General features: G+C 26.5%; 1 protein-coding gene and 1 pseudogene across 3 annotated transcripts; one reads left to right on the top strand and one right to left on the bottom strand.

Annotated features, from left to right (window-relative positions):
* The first annotated feature begins 4,704 nt into the window (after positions 1 to 4,704).
* LOC114194685 (putative calcium-binding protein CML23 pseudogene) lies at positions 4,705 to 5,602 on the top strand (annotated as a pseudogene). The gene has a single exon (XR_014984248.1). The product of XR_014984248.1 is annotated as a putative calcium-binding protein CML23 pseudogene (transcript).
* A 5,850-nt stretch (positions 5,603 to 11,452) lies between these two features.
* On the bottom strand, positions 11,453 to 13,145 carry LOC114195223 (uncharacterized). Of its 2 annotated transcripts, XM_028085618.2 has the most exons (3): positions 11,806 to 13,145; positions 11,629 to 11,701; positions 11,453 to 11,509 (listed from the first exon to the last, which is right to left on the bottom strand). In XM_028085618.2, the coding sequence occupies exon 1, from the start codon at positions 12,957 to 12,959 to the stop codon at positions 11,856 to 11,858; it is 1,104 nt and encodes a 367-aa protein (XP_027941419.1). In that variant the 5' UTR covers positions 12,960 to 13,145; the 3' UTR covers positions 11,453 to 11,509; positions 11,629 to 11,701; positions 11,806 to 11,855. The 2 variants fall into 2 exon arrangements, with proteins under 2 accessions (XP_027941419.1, XP_027941418.1); XM_028085617.2 differs by having other exon boundaries at positions 11,629 to 13,145.
* Between the last annotated feature and the right edge of the window lie 1,482 nt (positions 13,146 to 14,627).

Below are 14,627 nucleotides of genomic sequence, written 5' to 3'. Positions count from 1 at the left end.
CTCAAAACTTTAAAATCTAAAACAAAGTATTTAAATATAATAAATATTTAGTGTGTGATAAAACAAGTTGGAATGATATATTTTTTTTCAATTGATATTTTGAGATTGATGACAAAATCTCATGAAAAGAGAAAAATAATTTACAAAGCAATATTTAAAAACTTTATCGGATGGAAATGTTTTCCAAATTCTTAACTACTAAAAGATCTTATTAGATTTTTACTATTAAAAATTCTTATATTACATGAGATTTTTTTCTACAAATTTGTTAGAAAAATTTGCAAGAAAATACTCTTTTACATCATTTTTTCTAAAATTTTTAATTGGCAGATAATTCTTTTGTATATAATCATTTCCTACAAAATTATAAAATTTGTAAGTATATTTTACAAAATTTGTTGCAAAAAATATTTCATACAAATATTTTGCAAAAAAATTAGTAACAATTTTTTGCAATTTTTGTTCACGACAAAATTTATAAATATTTTCAACGAAAAAAATTTTAAAACAAAATTTGGCATAAAATATAAATTTTTTTAGTAATGTTTGAAACAGATGAAATATAAATAATAAAGAAAAGTAAGAGAAAAAAAATAAATAAAGAGAAATAAAAAGTGAAAGGAAATGAAGGTGGTACATGAATTATATAATAAATACTCTTAATTTATTATACACAGCTTTTAAAAAAATACTCACAAATATAACTAATTTTTCCTCTTGTAAAAGTAGATAATTCTCATATATCATGTAACTGTTTCATTCGATTATTTTTTTATATCTCTTAAATTCATACCAGATAAGATAATTTGAAATAAAATTTAAAAAGCTTAATTTTTAATAATTTTAATTATAATATTTAATAATGACTTAGAAACTTTTTAAGTTTTGAAAAGTGTAAACACACAACTCGCTTTCGTTGTCAATATTTAAGTTATTATTGTTATGTGGTACTCACTAAAATTGAAGAAAAAAAAACACCAATGCAACTAGTTCAATAGGAAATAGTGGTTAGATTTAACAGTGACTTGGGTCAATAAAAAACACAATGACTTATATTTTTAATTTTTAATATATTTTTCTCCTTCATGGACATAATAACAATAAGAATGAAAGTTATTATAAGTTACTGAGTAACCATATATTTGGATTTCAGTTGAAACATTTAATTCATTTATGGTTATTGTGTTAATATACTTGTTTCTTTTATAAATCCATATAAAGTAAATTTTACATCAAATTCTAATAAATCTACAAAACATAATAACTTATTTTATTTTTAAATTTAGATAAATTCAACTGGTTTTAGTTTTTTTTTTTTTAATTGAAGTCCAAACAAAGACTTCATAATATGAGATAAATTATATATAAGTGAATGCTGTTCATCAATCCATTTACAAGTATGAGATACGATAAATCATTATACAAAAATGAAAGTGCAACGCGCTTGTACCAGGTACCAATAAAGTCAACACGCTTTTGTGAGACTCGTTGACCGTGACTATCATTTTATTCACAAAACCCTTACAACAAAGTAAGGTCTTTTTGGTCATCAAACAAAAAAATAATAATTTTGTATGTCATGTCAATTCTTTCCATTTTTAAAACAAAATCAATTAGGCTTTATAAATATCACATGAAATATGCCGTAATCTGTATGGCATTAACAAATCAAAAATTTTAATTTCATAACAAAATTCTTAATTAATTCAAGTTTTGCTAAAAAGTTAATATAAATTAGTATATGTTTTAATCCTACGCCAATGGTAGGGTTTGAATATTTTTTTTTTATACCATCTAAGTCTATGTTTTTTACTAGAACTCAAAATATTATCTCTAATTCATCCAACACTAGGATGAATTGCTAGTTAATAATGAACAATGAACAATCTTAAAACACTTGCAAAACACATAATCCATAAAAACAACAAAAAAGAATGCATGTTTAGATTACTTTGCCAAACATGTGTTGGATGACAAAGATAAAGAATCTCAAAACTAATAATAGCTTTTGTTTTTTATGTTACTAAAGTTTGTTTTTTCTTTGCAACTTATATAATAAAAACAATAATACTTTGTTATTTTCAATCAATTTTGAATTATTTATTATCTATAAAAAATTCATTGTGTATAGTAAAACTTGTTGAACAAATTTAATAGGTTAAATTTTAATTTCGAATTGAATTGAGATTTGTTGGACGAAATCTTCCTTAACTAAGCAAATTTAAGTGATTCAATCTTCAATTTGCTCTATAATTTAAATTCACATGAAGAAATCATCCTTTGAAGAGTAAAAGTAAAGACCACTCCAACCATTCCATCTTTCGATTTTACCTATTTTAATAAACATATAATTTATAAACAAATTCATCACTTAATTATATATACAACTTTCACATTCACAAGTTCTAGTAATTTTAAATTATAAAATTACAACTAATATAAATATAAATATACATTTAATACTCCAAACTTCTACATCCCAAATTCAAATAACTTATTTATATATCAATCTCTCATATCTTCATTTCATTTTAGAAAAAATATATTATAAATCTCATTTTTTTTTCATCTTTTATTGTCTAACATATTATGAGTCATCAATTATTTTAAAATAAAAAATAAAAAATAATAATATATTAATTTATGACGCACACTAAATCAAATCAAAAAATAATAAAAAAATAAAAAAATACGAGTTATAGTATTATTATTCTTAATTTAACTCAAATTTAATACATGTCATTTAAAACATTAAACTAAAAAGTAAGACAAAAATAAAATTAATTAATTTCCTTACATATGAATTACATATGAATTGTTTGTCTTCTAATTCAGAGAGATGCCTTAAGATAGAAAATGATATAAAATTACTTCTTAATACTCCAATAACATATATAGAACATTTAAAATATCAAAACTGAAAGTTAATTTTAATGAAACATTTCATTCTTTATTCATAAATATTTTAGAAAAAATGTATATAAAAATTAAATAAAAAATTTACAAAATAAAAAACTTAGTTTTAAAAGGTTAATAAATTAAAATTCATGCTCATCCTGTCACGTTTTCACTTATATTGTCTAAAAAAACTTAGTTCTAAAAATAAAAGATAATTATTTTAAGAAATAGTAATTTTTACAAAATAAACGATTAAGTAATTAAATTATATTTTATATATTTCTATAATTTTTTTTTAAATCATGTTTACTAAATAGAAAATCGGTGTCAGATCTATCATTCAATGTACGATATTAAAGTTATACAAAGATTTGATTTGATATGAAAATTTACTGACTTGGGTAGGCGTTAGCACTCAATTCTTGGTCTTCGTGTTTGGGTAGGCATTAGCACTCATTCTTGATGTACAAGTTTGGTGGCTCATTTGATCATGAAAAGAAAATATAATTAAAAAAATGTATATACAAACTAAAAAATAATTAAATGTTCAAAGTTGACTGTATATAATAATGAAACAAGAAAAAAATATTTTCTGGTTTAAGTGGTTTGTTTAAATTGAAAAAAAAAAATCAGTGAAACTTATAACCATCACTCAATAAAATAGAGTACACATTCTAACTAAATTTTAATCGAGATGTATCAGAGTTCACCATATTTTAGGTATAAAGGTGTAATGTAACTAATTTTTTTTTTTTTATAAAGATGATATTTGAGAAGTGTTTTCAAATTATGATAAATAAATGTGAGTATAAATAAATATGTATTCACGAATGTAAAAAAGTGTACTAACACTTAAAGAAAAAAGAAAAATGATAATTTTAGAAATTATGTTATAGTCCATAATATATTTTAATATTTAAATTTAGAAAACATGAGAATTTTTTAAATTAAACTGTTAATTACAGATTATACCGTAAGCATGGGAATAAGTATTACAAATTGTAAATTATATATTCAACATGATATGAGGATTGAAATGATCCAATTTAAGGTCATTTTATAAATTATCAAGAAAATTAAACAATAAACAAATAAATGTGATTTTGTGACTATGTACCATAATATACTCTGAAGATTTGTTCTTTTATACGGATCACAACCATGCTTGTTGATTTATTTCAATTACGAAAAATAATTTACTTCACACACATTTTTAATGCACATTCACGTGTAATAATAGGAAGTTTTTATATTAAATATTTTAAATAGAAATAAATAATATTAATTAACGTTCACGCTTTCATGATAGTAGATACTTCTAATTATCTTTATTTTTTCCTTCTGAACAATTTTTGTTTGCGCATATGCAATTGGAAAATTCCTTTTAGATATTAAATAAATTCACCAAAACAAAATCATTTTAATTTTGTGATAAATATTTTTTATTTTATTCCTTAATTAATACTTTTTATATTAGAAACATGTTACTCTTTTCAAAATTTAATAACAAAAGATAAGATCACCTTTTAAATGATTAATGCCAAAATTGTCTTTGAATGAATATCTTATTTCGATTCTCCTGAAACAAAATATCTTCCCGTGCACTCCATCATATGTACTGGCACGTGTCACGATATTATTGGACAAATGTCACTATTCCTTCTCTTCCAATACACTCAACTGCCGTTGATCAAACTCACCACACACCACCCTCTTATTTGTACGGTTCTCACTTCGTCATGGACGCGCTAAGCAAGAAACCGCGTGAAAAAAAAAAACGGCTCACTATAAATACGACTACCCAACCATAAATAACGCCATTCTGTTTAGCGTGCAAACAAAACCCCAACAAACAAACCCTAAGCCGAGTCTTCAGGATAGATTTTCATTTCTCACTCAAGATCAAGGAGCAGTGAGACAACGCCATGGATGACGAGGTGCGCCAGATCTTCAACAAGTTTGACAAGAACGGTGATGGAAAAATCTCGATCACAGAACTGCGAGACATGCTCAGCACGCTCGGATCCAAAACAACGAAAGAGGAACTGAAACGCATGATGGAGGAACTCGACAAGAACGGTGACGGTTTTATCGATCTCAAAGAGTTTGCGGACTTCCACTGCAATGACGTCGGAAACGATCAGTCAAAGGAGCTCCGCGACGCGTTCGATCTTTATGATGTTGACAAGAATGGCCTCATCACTGCGAAGGAGTTGCACGACGTGCTTCGCAAGCTTGGAGAGAAGTGTTCCCTTAGCGACTGCCGGAGAATGATCAGCAACGTTGACGCTGATGGCGATGGCAGCGTTAACTTCGAGGAATTTAAGAAGATGATGGCTCGTTCTTAAACGCGACTCGATTGTTTAAAGGTACGTTTACGTTTCGTGATGCCAGGGTTTCGTTTAAGCAGTTGTTAGGAGAGTACGAATTGCACATAAAGTAACTGTTAACATCTTTTGTACATCCTCTACCGTGATATGTGGCGTGGCTTTAGGTGTTAGGTTAGGGACTGAAGATTGAAGAACGAAGAAGTAAGAAGTAGGAAGCAGTAGTAGAAGTAAAATTTGTAGGACTAAGTTCTCTACTTATTATGATAATAACTCTTGTTTTTCAAGGAAAACTTATGGTTTGTTTTTTCGTAATTCCATTGTCACTGCACTATTATTTTTTTTAAATTCGAATCGAACTACCATTTTCAATTTCATACACTGCAACATTTTTTTTGTTCTTCCTTAGATGTTTCTTTTTTGCGCGTGGAGCCAAGGGTAACGAGTAGTTACCGGTAGTTTTGACTTGTTCTTATTAATTTTATTATAATATAATGTATAGAAGAGATTTTGAATGATTGGTTGAAATTGTTTGTGCACGATATCTACAATTTGGAATTGAAAGCTTACAGAAAATATAAATGAAAACGCGTGAACCGTCTGAGACGCTTCATGTGTGATGTGATGATGTATGATGTGAAGGGAGTGACGATGGAGTGATGGTGTTAACGCGGAGTTGAATTGAAATTGAATAGGGTGGGTTTGGTTTGGGAGTCAAAAGAGTAGGAAATTTAATAACCAACTACCTACAATATAGCCATTCCCTCCTTTGTATTAATTCCCTCAGTTTTTGGTCCACATCTTCTAAATGACTCATTTTCTGATTATATTAATTTTTTAAAGGAGGAGTAACTTGTATATAGGAAAAGTTCAGAGTTAAACTTTTTTCACTTCAGATTTCTATCCAAATATGTTCATGGCTTTATTGAATGATTTTAAGTTTTTCTTTATGAAATAAATTTAACATAACTTTTAGTTTTTTCCTTAATTTTTATGATAATTAAAAATTATATGTAAATTATGATCTAAGTTTTAATGTTCTAAAATATTTTTTTAGAACAAATAGTTGGCACTTTATGTTTTTTATTTTAAATCCATAAAATCTGTTCCTTGTTCAACTTTATTCTATTCCTATGGAGTATTCAAAGTAGAAAATATATACTTTTTTTTTTAATGTGCTATAGTCTTTATTGAAGTCGGAAGTATCATAGAATATTTTAGATAATTATTTATATAAAATCTTCCAGCATCATAGAATATTTTAGATGATTATTTATATAAAATCTCTGCTTATTGATAATTTCAAATTTAGATGCTCTAAAATTAGATGACTATCTTTAAAAAATTTATACTTACAGAACTGAGACGAATTTGGTTCAATGTTATGTACCTTAAAAAAAAAAGTTGGAAATATTTATGTTATCGATATTAACAGTCAACCTGAAGTACTCGATAAGTCTCCACGACATTTAAAGGTTCAATAAAGAGAAAGGACTATACCGGTCCGTAAGCATATTCGGAGCAAAATATAAATACATGAGTTGTTTGAATACATTTTTAGTTTAAAATTATTAAACTATTCAATTATGTGTTTCATATCTAATAGGTATGTGTAAAAATAACTATAATCATAAATTTTTATTGATTAATAAGTATTTAAATTAAACTATAAAACTTGTGACATAAAACTGATTTATATATTTAGGTACTAAACAATATATCTTAAAAGTTTATAGGGTGATAATTAAAAATTGTCCTCTTTTGGTTTGAACAAATAGTTACTATTCTCTGTTAGTAAGTCTTCATAATTTTATTAGGTAAGTTATCTTATTTTGTCTTTGTTTTGTAAATGTAAAAGTTTATAGGATTTTCATAACTCTAAATGGATGCAAAATAGTTATGAGAGGTATTGTTATCATTCATTGTTATAGACTCAAACAGGCATAGGCAGTCTGTTGGTTTTATGCTATAAAATGTAACCATTCTATGGCGAAAATGGAGATGATCGGTGATTTGAATGATTTAACGTGTGAAAAAAAAATTTAAAAAGAATTGGAAAAAAAAAATAAAAAATATGTCGAGAGAGAGATTTTATAACCATATTAGTAAGAATGAATATGTATATATGTGTGCACTAATAAAAATAAAATAAAGTTATAATTAGAAGATTATATATATAAATAATTTTTATAATAAAAGATAATTTTTATTTATTTTATAGATTTTTTAATGATAAAAAATATTTTATGTCTTAAAATGATTAAATTTAAAAAATTGTCAAAATTCATTAAAAAGTAAAATTGGTAAAATAATTAGTTTAATTTAAAAAAAATACTTATTAAAAGTAAAATTGAAAAATGAAATCAGGTGAATTCCCTTGATTATAGATGACAAAAAATTTTACTTAGAAAGGATATATAATCACTCATTTTACTTATAATGTATTACATTGGTAAAATAACAGTTACTTTAAATGTTTTATATATAATTAATTACGGGACAGTATAATTAATTAGGAGTAGTTTTTCATTTTTTTAATAGTATTATTAAATATAAATATTAATAATCAATTAATTAATTATAAATAAAATAATATTTTTTTCCAGTTATTTCTCACATGTTTCACGTATTTCCTTTGATCTTTTATCATCATCTTCCTCTATTTTTTACATTCTTTTTACACACCACTCAAAATAGTTCTGAAATTCATTAAAAATATCGTACTTTTTAATTTATATTTAAATATACTTTTACTACTAACTGAATTTATTAAAAAAATTAATGAGTGTCGCTCGTTATCCCAATCAATAAAATATAAAATAATGTGTTGTTTAGAAAATATATTCTTAAACATTCCTTCTATATTTTTCTTCTCAAATTACGGGCTACAATGCGCATAATTGCTATTGTATGGGAGAAAAAGAAATCTAATAGATTTATAATAGTGGATGAGTTTACAATTGGATAAACTTGTCAATAAACATCTGTAAGCATTTTAAAATGTATATTTTAACTTTTATAAAAATTCTCTCACCAATTTTTGTTCTGAATTGAAATGTTTAACATGTAAAAGGAAATTTAGTTTGAGTATCATCCTCCTGATTTTTTTGTTGACCCTTAATATAATAGAAGAAAAATGTAATTGATAGGTGATTTATTTAAAATCTTAAGAACATATAAATATTTACTAATCAGAAGGATTGTTAGAGGAAGTTGAAAGAAGATATAACTTTTTTCATTGATTTCTTCCTAGTTTTACATGCAAGTAATTTTATATATGATGTATTCTTATTAATTCTCTGTAAGATGGTGTGAATGAAACAGTAAATACATATAACGTCTTGAAAATATAATAAATATGAATCAGTTTTTGCTTGGCAAATAGAAAGATAAATAGGAACATTGTAAGATAATATAGAATGTTGTATATTAATTTCAAATTATATAGAATATTCTATATAACTGATGATCAAAGACTAATTATATATATAAATACACTATCAATACACTTCCTTTAATTTGCAAATGTTATAGTCTGATATAAAGTGATCAAGTAACAAGTTTAAATTATATGAGATAATCGATATTTCAATTTTAACCATTATCCGAGTCTAACATATATATTTTATAAATATTTAATAAAAAATATATAATACATAAAATAATAATATATTTATAATAATCATAATTTACAAATTTTTATGTTAATAATTTTAGTATGTATTATTTCAGTTTAGATATACGCAATAACAATTATATTTTTACTTTATAGATATTTAACAATAAATATTTAATATATAAAATACTAATATTTTTATATAATAATTATAATTTAAAATTTTTTACGTTAATAATTTTAATATATATTATTTAAATTTAAATTTACACAATTATAATTATATATTTACAATATTTACAAAAAATATTGTATATTTTTTAATATGTATAATATATATATATATATATATATATAATATTATATTTTATCTATAACAATTTATAAAGAGAATTTTTATTTTTGTATTCACAATTCATAATATTAGTTTTATCCTTAATTATTTAAAAAATTAATTATTTTATAAATAATTTATTTTTAACCGTTATTCTAAAAATCTTTTAAGTTATTATTTTAATACTCTTTTTGTAAATATTTTTTTTTAATTTTACATTTAACAATTATTTTAAAAGTTAATTATATATTTATTATTGATTTTAATTTAAATTTTTTGAAAAATTAAAAAGTACGAACACATATTCGTTAGTTATTTTTAAAATTTATTTTTAAAATGGATAACTATCATGTATGCATCGAGCAAAAGTCACTCCCTAATCTTTTTGTAAGTTATAATTGATATATTTTTTTGTAAGTTATAACAGATGCGATAATATAACAGGTTAAAAATAACTTTGATCTCTAAAAATTTATAACTCCTTTAGATTTTTTTTTTTTGTGCTGTTGTACCCATTTTTCTAAAATTTGTTGGACTAGAACTTGTGGTGATCAAGTTCATTACTTTGGTTTTAATTGCATTTTAATTATTATTATTATTATTATTATTATTAATTTTATTTACAAAACTAATGTGTGAATATTAAATATCTTATTATTATTTATTTATTTTATTTACAAAACTAATGGGTTAATATTAAATATTTGTTTAGTTCCTTAATTTTAGAATATCAAACTTTGATTTATTTTATTTTCAAACTTAAAAATGAATGAAATATAATTTCTTAAGTTAATGATATTAACTTTTTTTAATTTGTTAAAAAGTGTTACATTTTGATATTTTAGGTGAAATTTATTAAGATGTACTCAAACGTCATTTTAAAATGGGATACCAAAAAACATATTAACGCACTTAAATTAGGCCAACTATAAGATGCATGAAACAGAAAAAAAAAATCAGCAGATATTAAAACTTATAATTTGGAAAAATCTTAATATGAAGAAATAATCTGTAAGATAAGTTCTTTTGGAATTTTCAAGAATTAACAAAACAATATTCCCTTCATCATTAAGTTAGATAACAACAAGAGTACTTAACTAAACAATATAACAATATAAAGGAACTCAATATATGAAATATATAAAACTTTTTCTCTAAACTAATTTTGCTGAAGTAACTCTCTTATTCTTCTTCACTCTGTGAAGACTTTTTTTTTTTTTTTTCTTGTTCTGAACAGAGATACTCATCATTTCTGTCAAAAAGAAAAATACCTTTTGTTTCCTTTGTTTTAATTAAGTTGACGTAGACTCAATAAATAGGTTACTCACCAATTATACTATTCTTTCTTGGTTAACTGATTTATCTAGTTCTATTTCTCTATATCTTTGCAAATACCTTCTCAATGCCTCTGCATATTCATTCATCAAAGACCAAATGACTCTAAGCCCCACCATAAATCATCTCTGTATGAAGATTTAACACAACCCTTTGTGTTCATAGTTTCTTATATCTTCACTCAACTTAAAATCTCGCAACACTCTTTTGTGCTCAAACAAACAATCAACAATTTCTAGAAGCTCTTTAGAATTCATCTCATACAAGACCTTCGTATTTCTCATTTACAAGCATCGTTTGAGAAAAACTTCACACAGGTTTAATCAAGCTTGTTCCCATATGAATAAGAAGAGAAAACTTTAAAGAACAAATAATTTTGTCAAAAAACTAGGTTATAGTAGTGGTAACTGTTTTAAAGGATTTTGGGTTTCATCCATTCTCTCTCAATTCACAACGAATTTGTTCCTTTATTCCTTTGGCGGCTTTCAGTGTTGGGTGTTTCTGGTTCTGTTTTGTCATCTTGCCATTTGAAAATGCCTTGCACCTTGTTCATTTTCCCATTTCCAATCAGATAGCTAATATATTAGTGTTCTTATTGTCATATTTAATAATTGACGTGACCAGGATCAGGATCATTTCTTCAAAGCAGTATTCAACGAAACAACATGATGCAAATTATCCTCTTCTTCCACACACAACAGTAGCAGTCCTGTAAGAAGAATAACCTTTCTTCAAATTCATGACAAAATCAGCGTTCATTTGGCAAGAGAAAATCTATAGAAGGAATACTGTATATATAGAGTATTCAAAAAGCTTTCAACAACAAAATTTCTTCACAAAATATCTCAGACAAACCATTCAATCACCCAGATTTGCAAAGGACACACATTTCTGCTATTTCATACCTCTATTTCAGGAGGAAATCGAATTGGCACCATAATCGAAAGAAATCTTATTTGTATTGCCTCTTCCACTCGTGCTGAACTGGTTAACTAAAGGCTAGAAATTCAAGCAACATTCCAATCCCACAATTCTTGAAGATACGCATCATTGAAAAATAATACATAGAATGAAACAAACTAACAAGAAGGATTAATGAGAATCAATATCAATATTACCTGCAAAGGCTTTCTCTAACAACAAAACCTTTTGTTCTCCTGGATCAATCACCTATAAAATATCACACTACTCCTACAAATCCCAACTAGGACTTAATTAGAAAATGTTCATACTGAAAAACAAACAACAACACATTGCTATGCTCGGAGAAGATATAGTGGTTAGAGATGAATTACACCAAAAATCTCTATGTACAGGAGTTAAATTAGATCTCAACAACCAGATGCTAGCATGCTCCCTGTCCCTTCTGATATAGCTCTAGTAACCTGGGTGTTTCCTCCTCGAAAGATGTCACGTACTTTTCCAGAAAACCCTCATCAGACCTACAAAACGGTGTGACGAAGTTAGCATCCTTCTTCACCAATCCTCTGGAGAGAAGATGCTGCAACACCAAAGCCCTCGGAACAAGTCTTTTCTCCAAACTGTACAAAAACAACGAGGGGTACGCAATAAGCGCAGAACGATCCCATCCAAGCCGACCCGCCCAAAGCCCCGCCACTGCATCAAGTTTCTCCAAGGAACAGAGCATCATCGTAGGTTGTTTCCTAAACGCAACCAAAACCTCATCCTTAGACCAACCCCACTTCTTCAAGACGGCGACTTTAGCATCCCAAAGGGGTTTGGAAACAGTCCTTTTGGCCACAAGGGCCACAGCGAAGGTCACCTTCAAAGGGTCAAACCCCAACAGTTTCACTTCCTCCAAGGGGGTTCTCAGGTTGAAGCACAGAACCAGAGGCCGAGAGGAGAGCAAGTGCCGAATGCCGGCGTGCGAGACTCCGGCGTCGAGCAACCTTTCAACGTTTGATGCCACGCGACAGTGTCCGATGACAGAGGGACAGGCGATGTAAACAGCGAGGGCTCTGAGGTCGGAGGGGAAGAACCTTCGGATGAGTTGGAAGGTGGGGAAGATGCGGTTTTCGAGGCTCTGACAGAGGAAACGGGGGTTCTTAGCGACAATGGAAACGACGTCGGATGCAGAAAAGCCTTTGGAGGCCAAGAAGTGGAATTTGGGGAGAAGCCTTCGGGTGGGGTTGCATACCATGAGTTCGGGGGATAGGCTGAGGATGCGGTGGATCTGGGCGGCGGAGAAACCGTGGGTTTGGAAGAAGGAGATGACGGAATCGGGTTTTTGGGCCGTGTTGAAACGAAGTCGTTTGGATAGTTTCAGTGCAGCCTCTCGTGTGAAGCCGCAGGTGTTGGTGAGGTAGGATATGGTGAAGGAGACAGAATCAGAAGTGGTCGTTGAGAAGAAGAAGAAAGAGGATTTGGGGAAAGAATAAAGAAGAAGTTTTGGACTTAGCCTTAGGCGGCGGCGGATAATAGTGTTCATGGCGTCAGAATGAAGCTACGGCCACCGCTTCCACCGCTCTCACGATCCTCCCAATCGGAAACGGCGACAGAAAATCGCTTCACTGGTAAAAAGTCGGTAAGAAAAAAAAATCAATTTATTTAATCTATTTGTTAGAAGTCATAAAATATCATTAAAGGAGCTGTAATTTAGGTTTTGTGCATCCATTTCTAAGTGGGTATGCCGATTTTTTCGATTGAGTATGGTTATGCCGATTTTTTCGATTGGGTATGGAGATGGAGATGAATATATTTTCGCCATAATATCTGATCCGTCATATCTCCATTCTCCTTTAAATTATGAAAATATTCACAATTAATTAAGTAATCCTATATATATATATATATATATATATTTATTTCTTCTAATTATTTGGTTTGTCATGAAACTCATTCGCATCTCTAATATATTTTTAATTTTATCATAGTCTTTATGTAATTACGTTAAAATGATGTATGTCAATTAAAAAAAATTATGTCTAACATTTGAATATTTTTATTATTTTTAATATTTTTATTTATTGTATATTTTCTTTCATATTAGAATGTTTAATACTCTCAATTTAAGTGCTTAATAAGATAAACATTTCATTTACTAAATAATATAAAAAAAATTCTTTACTTATTATTATTAATTTTTGTTTCATTTGAACAACTCTTTTATTTCGCTAAAACAATTTTTGTTATTTCTCAACCATTGAGCATATATATGTTGATATTTGAAATGTTTTCTTAGATCTCTGAGATATTTTTCGTCTTATCATATCCTTAATTATACATTTGTTTTTCTTTGTGCAATTCCTTCCAATAGTCTCCAAATTGTTTATAAGACACACATTTGTTAATTTTTTAATATTTTTATTTTTGTTTATTTTCATTATGTAGAATATTATTTCGATAACTTTTATCTAATTATTTTTTATTTTCTAACTCATTACAATCATACTTTAATTTTTTTCACTATAATTGTATAAATAATTTTTATTTACTACAATATAAAATTTTAATGTAATTGTCATGAATATTTTTTTATCACCATATAAGATCTATGATAAAATTTTATTATGTTTATTATTTATTTATTGCGTCATTTTTTATCAACCATTGAGTATATATGTTGATATTTGAAAAGTTTTCTTAGATTTCTAAGATATTTTTCATCTTGTCATACCATTAATTATATATTTATTTTACTTTGTGTGATTCCTTCCAATAGTCTCCAAATTGTTTATAAAACACACATTTGTTAATTTTTTAATACTTTTATTTTTTCTTTATTTTCATCATGTATAATACTATTTCGATAAATTTTATCTAATTATTTTTTATTTTCTTACTCATTACAATCATACTTTAATTTTTTCACTATAGTTGTATAAATAATTTTTATTTACTACAATATAAAAATTTAATGTAATTGCCATGAATATCTTTTTACCACCATCCAACATATATTGTGGTTCAAAAGATACAAGATCTATGTTAAAATTTTATTATTATGTTTATTATTTGTTCATTGCGTCATTTATAACTTTTATTAGTGTATAAAAAATAGATTCATTATAATTTAAAAATTGAAGTAAACAAACATTTAAAATATATTTTAATTTAAATATTTTTTTCCTTTTATATTTTTTTAAAAATATGTTTT

This window comes from Vigna unguiculata, chromosome 8 (assembly GCF_037176805.1).
Source record: "Vigna unguiculata cultivar grain cowpea cultivar isolate G323 ecotype 2 chromosome 8, ASM3717680v1, whole genome shotgun sequence".
NCBI lineage: Eukaryota > Viridiplantae > Streptophyta > Magnoliopsida > Fabales > Fabaceae > Vigna > Vigna unguiculata.
The sequence above is the reverse complement of the archived record's forward strand: the minus strand, read 5'-3'. Positions and strand labels throughout refer to the sequence as shown.

Bases quoted from the DNA above. Each gene is read 5' to 3' on its own strand.
- LOC114195223 (XM_028085617.2), bottom strand. From the start codon at position 12,959: ATGAACACTATTATCCGCCGCCGCCTAAGGCTAAGTCCAAAACTTCTT.